General features: G+C 37.9%; 2 protein-coding genes across 2 annotated transcripts in view; one reads left to right on the plus strand and one right to left on the minus strand.

Moving 5' to 3' along the window:
• Window positions 1-594, minus strand: part of LOC127524207 (cannabinoid receptor 2) — a 4,424-nt gene extending 3,830 nt beyond the window's left edge. The window contains exon 1 of the mRNA XM_051915672.1: window positions 1-594. This exon is cut by the window's left edge and continues 1,191 nt beyond it. The gene's annotated coding sequence lies outside the window, so the exon portion shown is untranslated.
• The window catches only part of si:ch73-127m5.1 (neurotrypsin), a 38,903-nt gene extending 29,861 nt beyond the window's left edge, over window positions 1-9,042 (plus strand). The window contains exons 10-14 of the mRNA XM_051915614.1: window positions 2,055-2,196; window positions 2,355-2,636; window positions 3,439-3,561; window positions 4,674-4,954; window positions 6,269-9,042. Coding sequence (XP_051771574.1) covers window positions 2,055-2,196; window positions 2,355-2,636; window positions 3,439-3,561; window positions 4,674-4,954; window positions 6,269-6,603 — 1,163 coding nt within the window. The 3' untranslated portion in view covers window positions 6,604-9,042. The remainder of the gene's footprint in view (window positions 1-2,054; window positions 2,197-2,354; window positions 2,637-3,438; window positions 3,562-4,673; window positions 4,955-6,268) is intronic.
• Window positions 9,043-12,287: the final 3,245 nt, after the last annotated feature.

Genomic DNA, 12,287 nt, shown 5'->3' on the forward strand with positions numbered 1-12,287 from the left:
CATGCTCTGTAAACACCGTCTGTCACAGACACGAAGATGCATTTTTAATTACACCAAAAGCTGATTGCACTAAAAAACATGTTTTCAGTCCATTTCAAGTTTGATTTTGACATAACATAAAGCGATGATATCTAACTGGGTGATATGTTTACTTACTTTTCAATTAGTCTTCCCACTGACGCCATCATTTGTTCATTCAAACTGACGCACAGCACGTGCACGGAAACAAGAGGCGGGATTTATCGCACAAACCAATCATATCCAATCATAACCAATTACATCCAATCATAGCGCGATGGAGACATTGCCTCCTCTCATGTGACTTTCCCCCCTCTCACGTGACTTTCCCCCATTCATTCTCAATTACCCCCCACAAAACCCACCGCACACTATAGAGGGTCTAATGGTTTTCTACGAGTGGAAAGGGAGGCATGACTCCTGCTGTAACTTTGCCTGCGGGTGTCGCTGTTGGGCAGTGTTCCTTTAGAAATATGAGTGACTTGCGCTCTTTTTAATGTCGTAATTTGTAATATTTGTGTTGTTTTATATGTAATATGGATTATTTTCTCATCCTATTTTTTTTTTTGAGGAGGCACTGCCTCTCTTGCCTCCTCGGAGGAAACGCCACTGATATATATATATATATATATATATATATATATATATACACACCGATCAGGCATAACATTATGACCACTGACGGATGAAGTGAATAACACTGATTATCTCTTCATCATAACACTGATTATCTCTTCATCACGGCACCTGTTAGTGGGTGGGATATATTAGGCAGCAAGTGAACATTTTGTCCTCAAAGTTGATGTGTTAGAAGCAGGAAAAATGGGCAAGCGTAAGGATTTGAGCAAGTTTGACAAGGGCCAAATCGTGATGGCTAGACAACTGGGTCAGAGCATCTCCAAAACTGCAGCTCTTGTGGGATGTTCCTGGTTTGCAGTGGTCAGTATCTATCAAAAGTGGTCCAAGGAAGGAACAGTGATGAACCGGCAACAGGGTCATGGGCGGCCAAGGCTCATTGATGCAAGTAGGGAATGAAGGCTGACCCGTGTGGTCCGATCCAACAGATGAGTTTCTGTAGCTCAAATTGCTCAAGAAGTTAATGCTGGTTCTGATAGAAAGGTGTCGGAATACACAGTGCGTCGCAGTTTGTTACGTATGGGGCTGCATAGCCGCAAACCAGTCAGGGTGCCCATGCTGACCCCTGTCCACTGTCGAAAGCGCCAACAGTGGGCACCAGAGCATCAGAACTGGACCACGAAGCAATGGAAGAAGATGGCCTGGTCTATTGAATCACGTTTTCTTTTAGATCATGTGGATGGCCGGGTGTGTGTGTATCGCTTACCTGGAGAACACATGGCACCAGGATGCACTATGGGAAGAAGGCAAGTCGGCGGAGGCAGTGTGATGCTTTGGGCAGTGTTCTGCTGGGAAAGCTTGGGTCCTGCCATCCATGTGGATGTTACTTTGACACGTACCACCTACCTAAGCATTGTTGCAGACTATGTACACCTTTTCATGGAAACAGTATTCCCTGGTGGCTGTGGCCTCTTTTAGCAGGATAATGCATCCTGCCACAAAGCAAAAATGCAAAAAAACAAAGCAAAAATGGTTCAGGAATGGTTTGAGGAGCACAACAACGAGTATGAGGTGTTGACTTGGCCTCTAAATTCCCCAGATCTCAATCCAATCGAGCATCTGTGGGATGTGCTGAACAAAGAAGTCCGATCCATAGAGGCTCTACCTCGCAACTTACAGGACTTAAAAGATCTGCTGCTAACATCTTGGTGCCAGTTACCACAGCACACCTTTCGGGGTCTAGTGGAGTCCATGCCTCAACAGGTCAGGGCTGTTTTGGCAGCAAAAGTGGGACCAATACAATATTAGGAAGGTGGTCATAATGTTATGCCTGATGGGTATATATATATATATATATATATATATATATAAAATATATATATATATATATATATATATACATACATATTTAAAGAGTACTCCAAGTGACCAAATATTTGCTTTCTTTTCTGTGGTTTTAGGTCCTCTAGTACGATTGGCAGGTGGCGACAATAGAAAAGAGGGCAGAGTGGAGGTGTTTCTTAACGGAGAGTGGGGCAGTGTCTGTGATCATGGCTGGAATGATGTCAGTGCTGCTGTCGTCTGCAGGCAGCTTGGATTCACGTAGGGAACAATTTGCAACATCTTAGCTCAAAATCAACTCATAATAGTACTGTGGAATATGATTTATTATCTTTTCTCAGGCTTGATAAATGGAGATAGCTTGGTAAAGAAAAAGAGAAAATGTCTTTTAAATGTTTTTTTTTTACTCTCTATGGCAGTGGGGTGTCAAAAGCGCGACCTATGGGTTATTTCGGAGCAGGGAAGGGGCCCATCCATCTGACCAATGTGAGGTGCACTGGGAAGGAGTCATTCCTCGGAGAGTGCCCTTCTAAAGGACAAGACAGCCACACTTGTAAGCACGGACAGGATGCAGGTGTAGTGTGTGATTATTTGCCGGAGCCAGAGGCTGACATAGCAGTGGTGGGCACGCACACCTGCGGTTTGAGAGCTGGCGCTGAGAGACGCAGCAAGAGGATTGTGGGAGGATACAAATCTCTCAGGTAAGCAGTCATCTAAATTTTACTGCTGTGGAATCAGTTCTAGAACACATGTTGTGCATATTTGTTCAAAATGGATTGCAAATACGAGTTGTTGACTCAATTTTAAAGAAAGCATTATGCCCAAAAGGCTCTATATAGGAGAAATGTATTAAATTATTGCATAATACTTTCATGTTTAACAGGTTATTTGATTTTTTTTTTCTAGTGATAAAGTATGTTTAGAAGTTGTTTAATTCATAAAATTTAATTAAAATTAAAAATGAATTAAAACAAAATTAATTCTTTAAAAATAAATCCATTAAACGATCCCATGATGGGAACTCCTAAAAGGTTCTATAATAATGAAGCACCTGACAGAACCCTTTAAGGTTCTATATAGAACCTTTTCTTCAAAGGCTCATTAAATTAAATTGTTTTCTCTCAGTTTTCTAGATCCCGTCATCGGCAATTGGTCAAAGTGAGATAAATTAAATTAAAGATTAAGTTAAAAACTAACATTACCAAAACTAAAATAAAAATAAAGCTAAATAGAAAATTAAATATAACAATAATAAAAATGACAAAAACACAAAATTACTAAACTATTAAACTAATATAAAATAAAAATATATATGAAAATTTAAAAAATGAAGGCTAATTCAAAACATGAATAACTACTATAGTAGTATTCAGGGCTTGACATTAACAACCGCCAAATGCAGGTGGATTTCAGCAGTTTCTTTATTTCTTGACATCATTGTGTTTGTGTGTGTGTGTGTGTGTGTGTGTGTGTGTGGGCACGCATAAATATGATATCCCACAGGGGTGACTGGCCCTGGCAGGCGTCCCTGTGGCTCAGATCTCAGTCTAAAGGGAATCAGCCTCTGTGCGGAGCCACTCTCATCAACTCCTGCTGGCTACTCACTGCAGCTCACTGCTTCAAACGGTAAGAGAGACACCTGCTGGACATCAGTGGTATTAGCTGCCTGGGCTCCTCAACTATAGCCTCAAGGGCCAAATTCGACTCCATAATAATTTTTCAACTCAATGATTTTGATTAAATCACTAAGAGCACAAAAATAAGAAGCACTCTGCAATCCTGAAAGTTACATATCAAGGACAAATATCTGCACTGCGAAGTACAAAATAATTTTTCTTCACTGGCTTACTTAATGATTTATTGTACAGTTCTAAATTTATTGTTTTTCCAATGTCAGTTGAATATATTCGCTTTAACAGTTTAATTTTCTTCAATTCCCTAATTTGTCCTAAAATTGCTAAAACCTGATAATTATTCTGAAAAATGTTTGTCGCCCCTCTGATTTCTGGTCCTCAATAGAAGTAGTTGAAGAACACTGGCATATGTATTTCAGATGTCATCTGGCACAAATACATTTAAAAAACTTTTCATTTAAATATAAAAGCTTTCTAAAGCTTTAACTTATCAAGATCCCAATTGTATTTACATTACTGTTTAAAAGTTTGGGGTCAAATATAAAAAATAATACTTTATATTATAAATTAATACTTTTATTCAGCAAGGATGCATAAAATTACTCAGTAAAGATATTTATAATATTACAAAAGATTTATGTTTAAAAAGAATGCTTTATATTCATCAAAGAGCCCTGAAAAAAAAAAGTATCATAGTTTCCACAAAAATATTAAGCAGCACAACATTGATAATAATAATAAATGCTTCTTGAGCAGCAAATCAGCATATTAGAATGATTTCTGAAGGATCATGTGACTGATGAAGACTGGAGTAATGATGCTGAAAATTCAGCTTTGTCATCTTAGGAATAAATTACATTTTAAAATATATTAAAATAGAAAACAGTTATTTTAAATGATATGATATTTCACAATATTACAGTGTTCAAATTATTAATAAAATAAATGTAGCCTTGGTGAGCATAAGAGACTTCCTTCAGAAACAATAAACAAATCTTACCGACCACAAACTTTTGAGTGGTAGTTCATGAATTTATGTAGCAGTGGAATGATTGAAATGGCAATGCATCATCTGTAATATGAATGAATGTCTTAATTCTACAGGTTTGGCAGTGATGCTTCACGGTACGTGGTGAAGCTCGGGGATTATCACACGCGGGAGCAGGATGATTTTGAACGTGTGCTTTCTCCAGAGCGCATAGAGGTGCACAGGAAGTACCGAACGGAGAGCTGGGAGCATGACGTGGCTCTGATCCGGCTGAAGGGCGCCGAGGGGAAGTGCGTGGCCTTTAACCCTCATACTAACGCCGCCTGCCTGCCCGCACCTGGCAGCAAGTGGGGCAAGAGACCTGCGTCTTGTGTCATCACTGGCTGGGGAATGACAGGTAATGTTGGGTTGTTCTTACGTGGGCACAATATTGGCATGTCATGAAATGCATTTTTTTTTTACATATTCATTTTTTTTATATACATTTTTACATTTTTTGTATATACACTACTATTCAAAAGTTTCGAATCTTTACGATTTGTTTTTACATTTTTGGAAGAAGTCTCTTATGCTCACCAAGGCCATATTTAATTAGTTTTTTAATAGCAATATTGCATATTGTGAAATATTATTACAATTTAAAACAACTGTTTTCTATTTAATAATATTTTAAAATGTAATGTATTCCTAAGATGACAAAGCTGAATTTTCAGCATCATTTACTCCAGTCTTCAGTGTCACATGATCCTTCAGAAATCATTCTAATATGCTGATTTGCTGCTCAAGAAAAATTTCTTGTAATTATCAATGTTGAAAACAATTTTTGCATATTTTTATATATATATATATATATATATATATATATATATATATATATATTATAGATATATATTTATATATATATATCCAAAGTTACTAGTCACTCAGCATTTTCACTGGCCACAATTTTGACATCAGGAAAACTGCCATATAGATATTTTTAATATGATCTCATAATTTGACAGGAGGTATATTAGGCTGCTTTAAGACGTGATGCACGGATCCATTATACTGTTACACAACGCTTTACATTCACTTAAACATATACTGACTGTATTATGTGCATACTCGCCAAGACCAGCATTTTGTCATTATTTTGTGTGTATTTGACTGTTTAAGCACAAAAAGCAGTGAAAAAGAACTGAATATAGTACTGAGAGGCTACTTTATGTGTGCACACTTTGGGTGTGAGCACAAAATTTGCGTGAATAGCTAAAATGATGCGCAATACACACAATCCCATGCCGAAATTCAAGCCCTGTAGCATGAGTGCAGCTGGTATTGTGGATCTATTCTGCAGAAAATTTGTATTAGAAGCGTTTCAGGTATTTCAGTATCAATATGTATCGAAAAATCGATATTTCTGACAACACTACATTGCACTTAGTTTATTGTTTCAAATGTTTTTTTAATTAAAAGACTACATGAAAAAAAAGTGGCTAGTAGGAGTGACTGTGTTACACGCCGCTGCTGAAATCCACCTGCATTTGGCAGGTTGGCAGGTGTTAATGTCATGCCTTGGTAATATATGTGTGTATATATATATATATATATATATATATCTTCTTTTGTTTGAAATGACAAGAAGGACAGAAATGTCATATTAAATTAACTGTCCCTTTAAATGTGTTGCAAATAGTGTTTCACCATTTGTTTTTCCCTTATTTTTCAGATACCGAGCATCCCAGCACTCTTCTTCAGGCCTGGGTTCCTCTTCTGCCCTCGTGGCAATGTAAGAAGCGCTATGGCGAGCGTTTCACTAGCCACGACATGCTGTGTGCTGGAAGCATGACGTCTGACCTCAGAAAGCATGCTGACAGCTGCCAGGGCGACAGCGGGGGTCCGCTTGTATGTCAGGGTGAGGCAGGGCGCTGGGTACTGACAGGGGTCATTTCCTGGGGTCACGGCTGCGGTGACCCCTCGTACCCAGGTGTGTATTCACGGGTCAGCCGTTACCTGCCCTGGATCGAACAGGTGACGCACAGCACCGCCCCTCTCCAGCACTGAAGCACCACTCTCTCAGAAAACCACCCGCCTGTCACACTTCAGAGAACCAGGACTCTATGAAAGGAAAAACAAGAGCCTGAGAGAGTTTAACACCTGCTATATGCTTTCAACACCCTGGATCTTAATTCCTCTGTATTCTATCTGTACAATTCAGTTTTACGTCTTTAGCATTTAGAGATTAGGATCTTTCTTTGCTCACAGACTGAGTCTGGGAAGGTTTTCATTCATCTAGGACACTGTAGAATGACCAGTGTGATCCTAAAGGGACAGTTCACCTCAGAAATAATGTTTGGTCATCATTTACTCACCCTCTAGTTCTAAACCCGTATAAGGATTAGTAAATCATGATAGAATTTTAATTTTTGGGCGAACTGTTCCTTTAAAAGAGTGTGCGACATGTGATTCTACTGTGCATTTAAAATGTTTCTAGTGCCATCCAGAGGCTGCAGTGCATGTTAATGTATGTATTGTATTTAAAAGCCATTTGATGCAGCTGCCCAGGCCTTCCGCATGGTAAAGAATGGTAGCATAAGCTCTGCAAAAGCAGGTTTATTTTTTATTCTGTGGGGTGGAAGAGAACTGAATGGATTCTTCTACTATTCTTATTTAACAGAAGGCTTGAACTGCACCTCTAATCTTCGTGGAAACATTTTCAGTGTTGTGGATTAGACAAGTAAAATGAATCATGTAGGCATTTTTAGATAGCGACATTCGAAGTGATCTTTAAAGCCATGTGTCTTCTATATGTGTCATACATTTAATGCAGTTTTAAAATCATGTACAGTAAATCATGATATTTAACTTTTCAAATTGGCATTCATTTACCAAGTATGCTCTGTGTCAGTATTGATGCATTAACATAAGGCTCTTTAAGACAAATGACAAAATATGTTGTTTTGTTTTGTCTCAGTCCAAGTAGAAGTTTTAGGACATAGTTGGCATTTTAGAATCATAATAGCGAATTACCTAAAGTGACTTTTCTCTTATTTGTCATGGTGATTTATTCAATGTGTGTCATTATGTAAAAGTAGTATGGCAATTGATAATGGGGTTTGTCCATTCAAAGGGTGAAATCAAGAGGATTTTCTCATTTCGAATGTGTCGAAAGTGCAAGTTTAGGACTGGCTATATTTTGGTTGACAGTCAGTATAATGAGATTTTATTTTGTAGCATATCTTAACCGTTCCTGTACTTTGTTCTGTGAACTGTGTTTTCATCCAGTGGGTGGCGATATTGTGTTTTTTACTCAATTCTGTTCTGTGCTGTATCTAGATTGAAGATTCTTCAGTCTGTTTCTTATTTTAAAACCCCTTTTGACTGTTTCTTCACAAATTCCATCAAAATTACTGAACAGAATTCATGCAAAGAATGACAGATTTTTGTATTTCATTTGAAGAGAAAAATGTAAGCAACAAGGGCTCTTTAAAATTGGTCATAAAGAGAGGCAATAGGCAAATGTATAGGAAGTGACATCACAGATGATGGCTGAGAATGTAAAAGCCAAGAGCTTCATATACATCCAAATTTGTAAGGTCAGTTTTATTGTGTATTTGTGGTGATTGCACATTTAAACGTGATGCAAATCGGAATAAGTATTTCCAGTTGTGCAAAATACGGGCTGGGTGAAAATAATATATTTAAAGTTTTTAAAATTATAAGGAAGTCTAAATCATGCTTTATTCATGCAACAAATATTAACAGAATCTCTCTCTGAAACACTGACTCAATTTGCTGCAAGATCTGAAATTACTTTTAAAAAGATAGTTCTTAACATTAAAAAGTTATATTCATAATTCCTGCTTCATAATTAATGCATATTGTCGCACAAATTCTTCTAATAATCTGATATTGCCTGCTAAATTAGTTAACAGGCATATATTATTCATGTATTCTTAATGTAAGTGGAGCAATGCCTTCCAATATGCCCGAATATTTTTATGGCATTATATATTGCTATAAAAACCAGGACTACACATTAAATGGTGGATTTTCAAGAAACAGGAACAGTTTAGATCTCAAAGCACTACTGTTTTTTGCTTAGTAGGCCTTGTAGGTACGTTCTGGAGATGTATTAAATAGAAACTGGACTGTATCAAGTGCTTCTCCTCTCTGAAGACTAACTTCGTTCTGTGTTTTGGATGGTGCCTGCTTAGATCTTCAAAAGCCATTTTAGAAGTAAACTGCACTGGCCTCTCAGAAGACTGCTTAATCACTGCATCAGAGCTTTGGGACTCTTCATCAAGGGCCGTGATAAGGAGCTCATCTCCCTGACACTAGAGAGGGTTGATGTCTGTTGCATGTCATGCAAGCATCTGTTTGTATGTTGATGATGTTCTCAGTCATTATCAAGTCTTTGACTTTCTGTAAAAAAAAAAAAAAATGCTTTGAATATTTTCATGTGTGACAAGTGCCAAAATAAAGTGACCTCTTCTTGTGGCATTGGCATTGTATTGCTTCACATGGTTTAATTGTTTATTTATATTTAGTAAAAAAAAAATTGTTGAATTTAATATGAATTTTAATTAGATTGTAACCGGACCTTGCACTGCAACAAATCTTGCACTTCAAAAATAACATGTCAAAACAATGGCACAAATAGCACAAAATAAATAAATGAAAGAATCTTTGTCACAAAGCAATAAATAACCTATTTTCATGGTTTAATAGTCATATTTATATGACTATTATATATATATTTACTCTGTTTTGTGTTTTTTGCATGAGAACCCTAAAGGCCTGTTAACACCAAGAACGATAACTATATTTGCGTCCACACCAACGAACGAGAACGATATTTTAAGCTTGCGCACTGCGGTTTCAAAGTGTACAACATGTTTTTGCTGTTCTTGATGCAATTACACAGCTTTAACCAGCAGATGTCCTCAGCATGCTATGTTTCGAGTGAATAGCTAGTGTAATCGATCTAATCTAACAGTGAATTTAGCTGATGAAGTCAATATGGTGGAATAAATACATATCACTCTATGTTCTAGACAGCATCTGATTGGATAAATATCTTTCTCGTGCAGTATGAGTCAATATTTTTGGTCTGTTCTGGGAAAGCTACATATGGTTTTTGTCAACTTGTAAGAGTACACACACACACACACACACACACATACAGTGCTCAGCGTAAATGAGTTCACCCCCTTTGAAAAGCAACATTTTAAACAATATCTTAATGAACAAAAACAATTTCCAAAATGTTGACAAGACTAAGTTTTATATTACATTTTTTTAACTTATAACATGAAAGTAAGGTTAATAATATAACTTAGAGAACAAAATTTTCAGTTTTACTCAAATTAGGGTGATGAAAAAATGAGTACACCCCACTGAAAGTCTCTGGAGCAAAGCTAAATTTTAGACTACAAATGTCTAATTTAACAAGAATTCAACCACAGGTGAGTCTAATTACTCATTACACAGATGTCCAGCAGACAGTTGACTATAAAAGGTTGTTAAAACCCTTTCCCATTTCATGCTGTCAGCAGTGGCACCACATGGAAGAGAAATGTCACAAGACCTGAGAAAGAAAATAATTTCTTTCCACCAGAAAGGTGAAGGCTACAAGAAGATCAACAAAGCTTTACTTATCAGTCAGAATACTGTAGCAAAAGTGGTACAAAAATGTAAAAAAGATGGAACTGCAACCATCTCACAGAGACGTCCAGGTCGTCCACGGAAGTTAACACCTCGACAGGAGCGTCTTCTGATGAGAAGGGTTGAAGAAAATCGGCATGCAAGTTCACTGCAGTTATCTAAAGAAGTAGAAAGCCAAACTGGGGTGACTATTTCCCGTGACACAATACGGCGTACACTGCAGAGGAATGGCACGCATGGGTGCCGCCCACGAAAGAAGCCTCTCCTAAAGCCCAGGCACAAAAAAGCCCACCTAGAGTTTGCCAGGGCCCATGCTGACAAAGATGAAGACTACTACTAAAGATGAAGTTGTCACGACCTCGAGTACCTTATTGCTTTTATAAATCAGTTACCACACAATACAAATATTAAAGCCAAAAATATGTATCAATGCAACTTTGAAATTCCTTTCACTAAAGCCTTCCTTCCGCCGGAAAAAATAGTCCCTGACCGTGAACAGCAACAGAAGTTACATTATTACGCGAATAGATGGCGGCAAAGACTGTCTTTATGAGTATGTCAGTCAGTAGCTATGGTCAGTAGCTAAGACTTTTACATTTAAAAGACTGAATTGTTGTGAACGCGGAAGAGGACGCAACCACGCAAATAACAAATGGGCTGTGTCCGAAATCGCCCCCTATACCCTTAAATAGGGCCCTATTTGAGGGGACAGCCATTTGTAGTGGTGTCCAAAACCATAGTGGACAATGTTGAGTGCACTCATTCAATCCCACAATGCACCGCAATAACGTGTGTACAACCGATGCACGCTCAACTGCTAGAGAATACCCATAATGCACTGTGAGTGTTGCGCGCTGAATGAATTCCCGCGTCTCGCCAGGAGATGGCGCCCGCAGCTGAATCAATCAATCATCCGTTCATTTTCCAAACCGCGCTGGTCCAGCATTATCATACAGGTATAAATTCCTTTCTAATTAATTATTAAATCGTTTAAAAGGTTTGAACATGCTAGTTCAACATAAATATTCATTACTACTGGAGCTGCCAGTTTGCTACATTTCAAAAGATTATTAAACAGCAGCACAAACTATGCGAAATCGGCAGCCCTTCCGGTGCACTCAGTGTCCGAATTCAATCACTCGTTTCATTCACTCCTTCAAGTGGACTATATTCACGAGTTCACACTTAAAAATGATCAGATAGTAAATAGTATGACTAGTAGTAGTATGCGTATTTGGCGTTCTGTCCGAGGAGAGGGCTCCGAGCTCGGTATTTTGGCCCGAACCCAGAGTACTCCCCCCGTATTCTGGTTAGGAAAGTAACCAGGCAAGTGTGAGGAGACGGGGTGGTGGAGGGATGCTGTAAAACTGTCGAGGAATATTGGTGAGTCGACTGCTAACAGCTGGCTGAAATGACATGATTTTTAGTCAGATTATTTGAACGTTGCTCCTCCCGAATTTTGTTAATAAAACATCATTTAGTGGAGTAATAGGAATAGTGAATGAGGGTATAGGGGGCGATTTCGAACGCAGCAAAGCTTTGACTAGCGCTGTCAGTCACGGAAAACCCCTTAACTGTTAAAAGGACAAGATAATACATCGGACATTTAAACAGATTTTTTATTATGAACATAGGACTGACCTGAAGGAAAATTCTAAATCTGAATGCAGGTAATAAACTCGCTCACTCGATCTCTTTCTCACAATACTCCTCTGCATAATACAGTAAGCTTAAATGAACAATATCAATTGAGAGCATACAGTTTACGTTGCTAAGAGTGGTTGCTAAGGGTGTTGTGTAGTGATACACAGAACCGAAGCGGTCATAGCCGTGTTTTATCGTGAATAACACAGCTATTGACCAATCAGTATATATATATATATATATATATATATATATATATATATATATATATATACATTTATTTTAATATTAATTTTGGTTTTTAATTTATCACTTAATTTATGTAGCTTATCATCCTGTAAAAGGAACCTAGTAGGTACCATAACATGACAGGGGTGTAGTGTATGGATGGAGGAGCTCAGAACTTCGGGCTGTTTTGTAAAGAGCCCTCCCCGCAC

This window comes from Ctenopharyngodon idella, chromosome 12 (genome assembly GCF_019924925.1).
Source record: "Ctenopharyngodon idella isolate HZGC_01 chromosome 12, HZGC01, whole genome shotgun sequence".
NCBI classification, from domain to species: domain Eukaryota; kingdom Metazoa; phylum Chordata; class Actinopteri; order Cypriniformes; family Xenocyprididae; genus Ctenopharyngodon; species Ctenopharyngodon idella.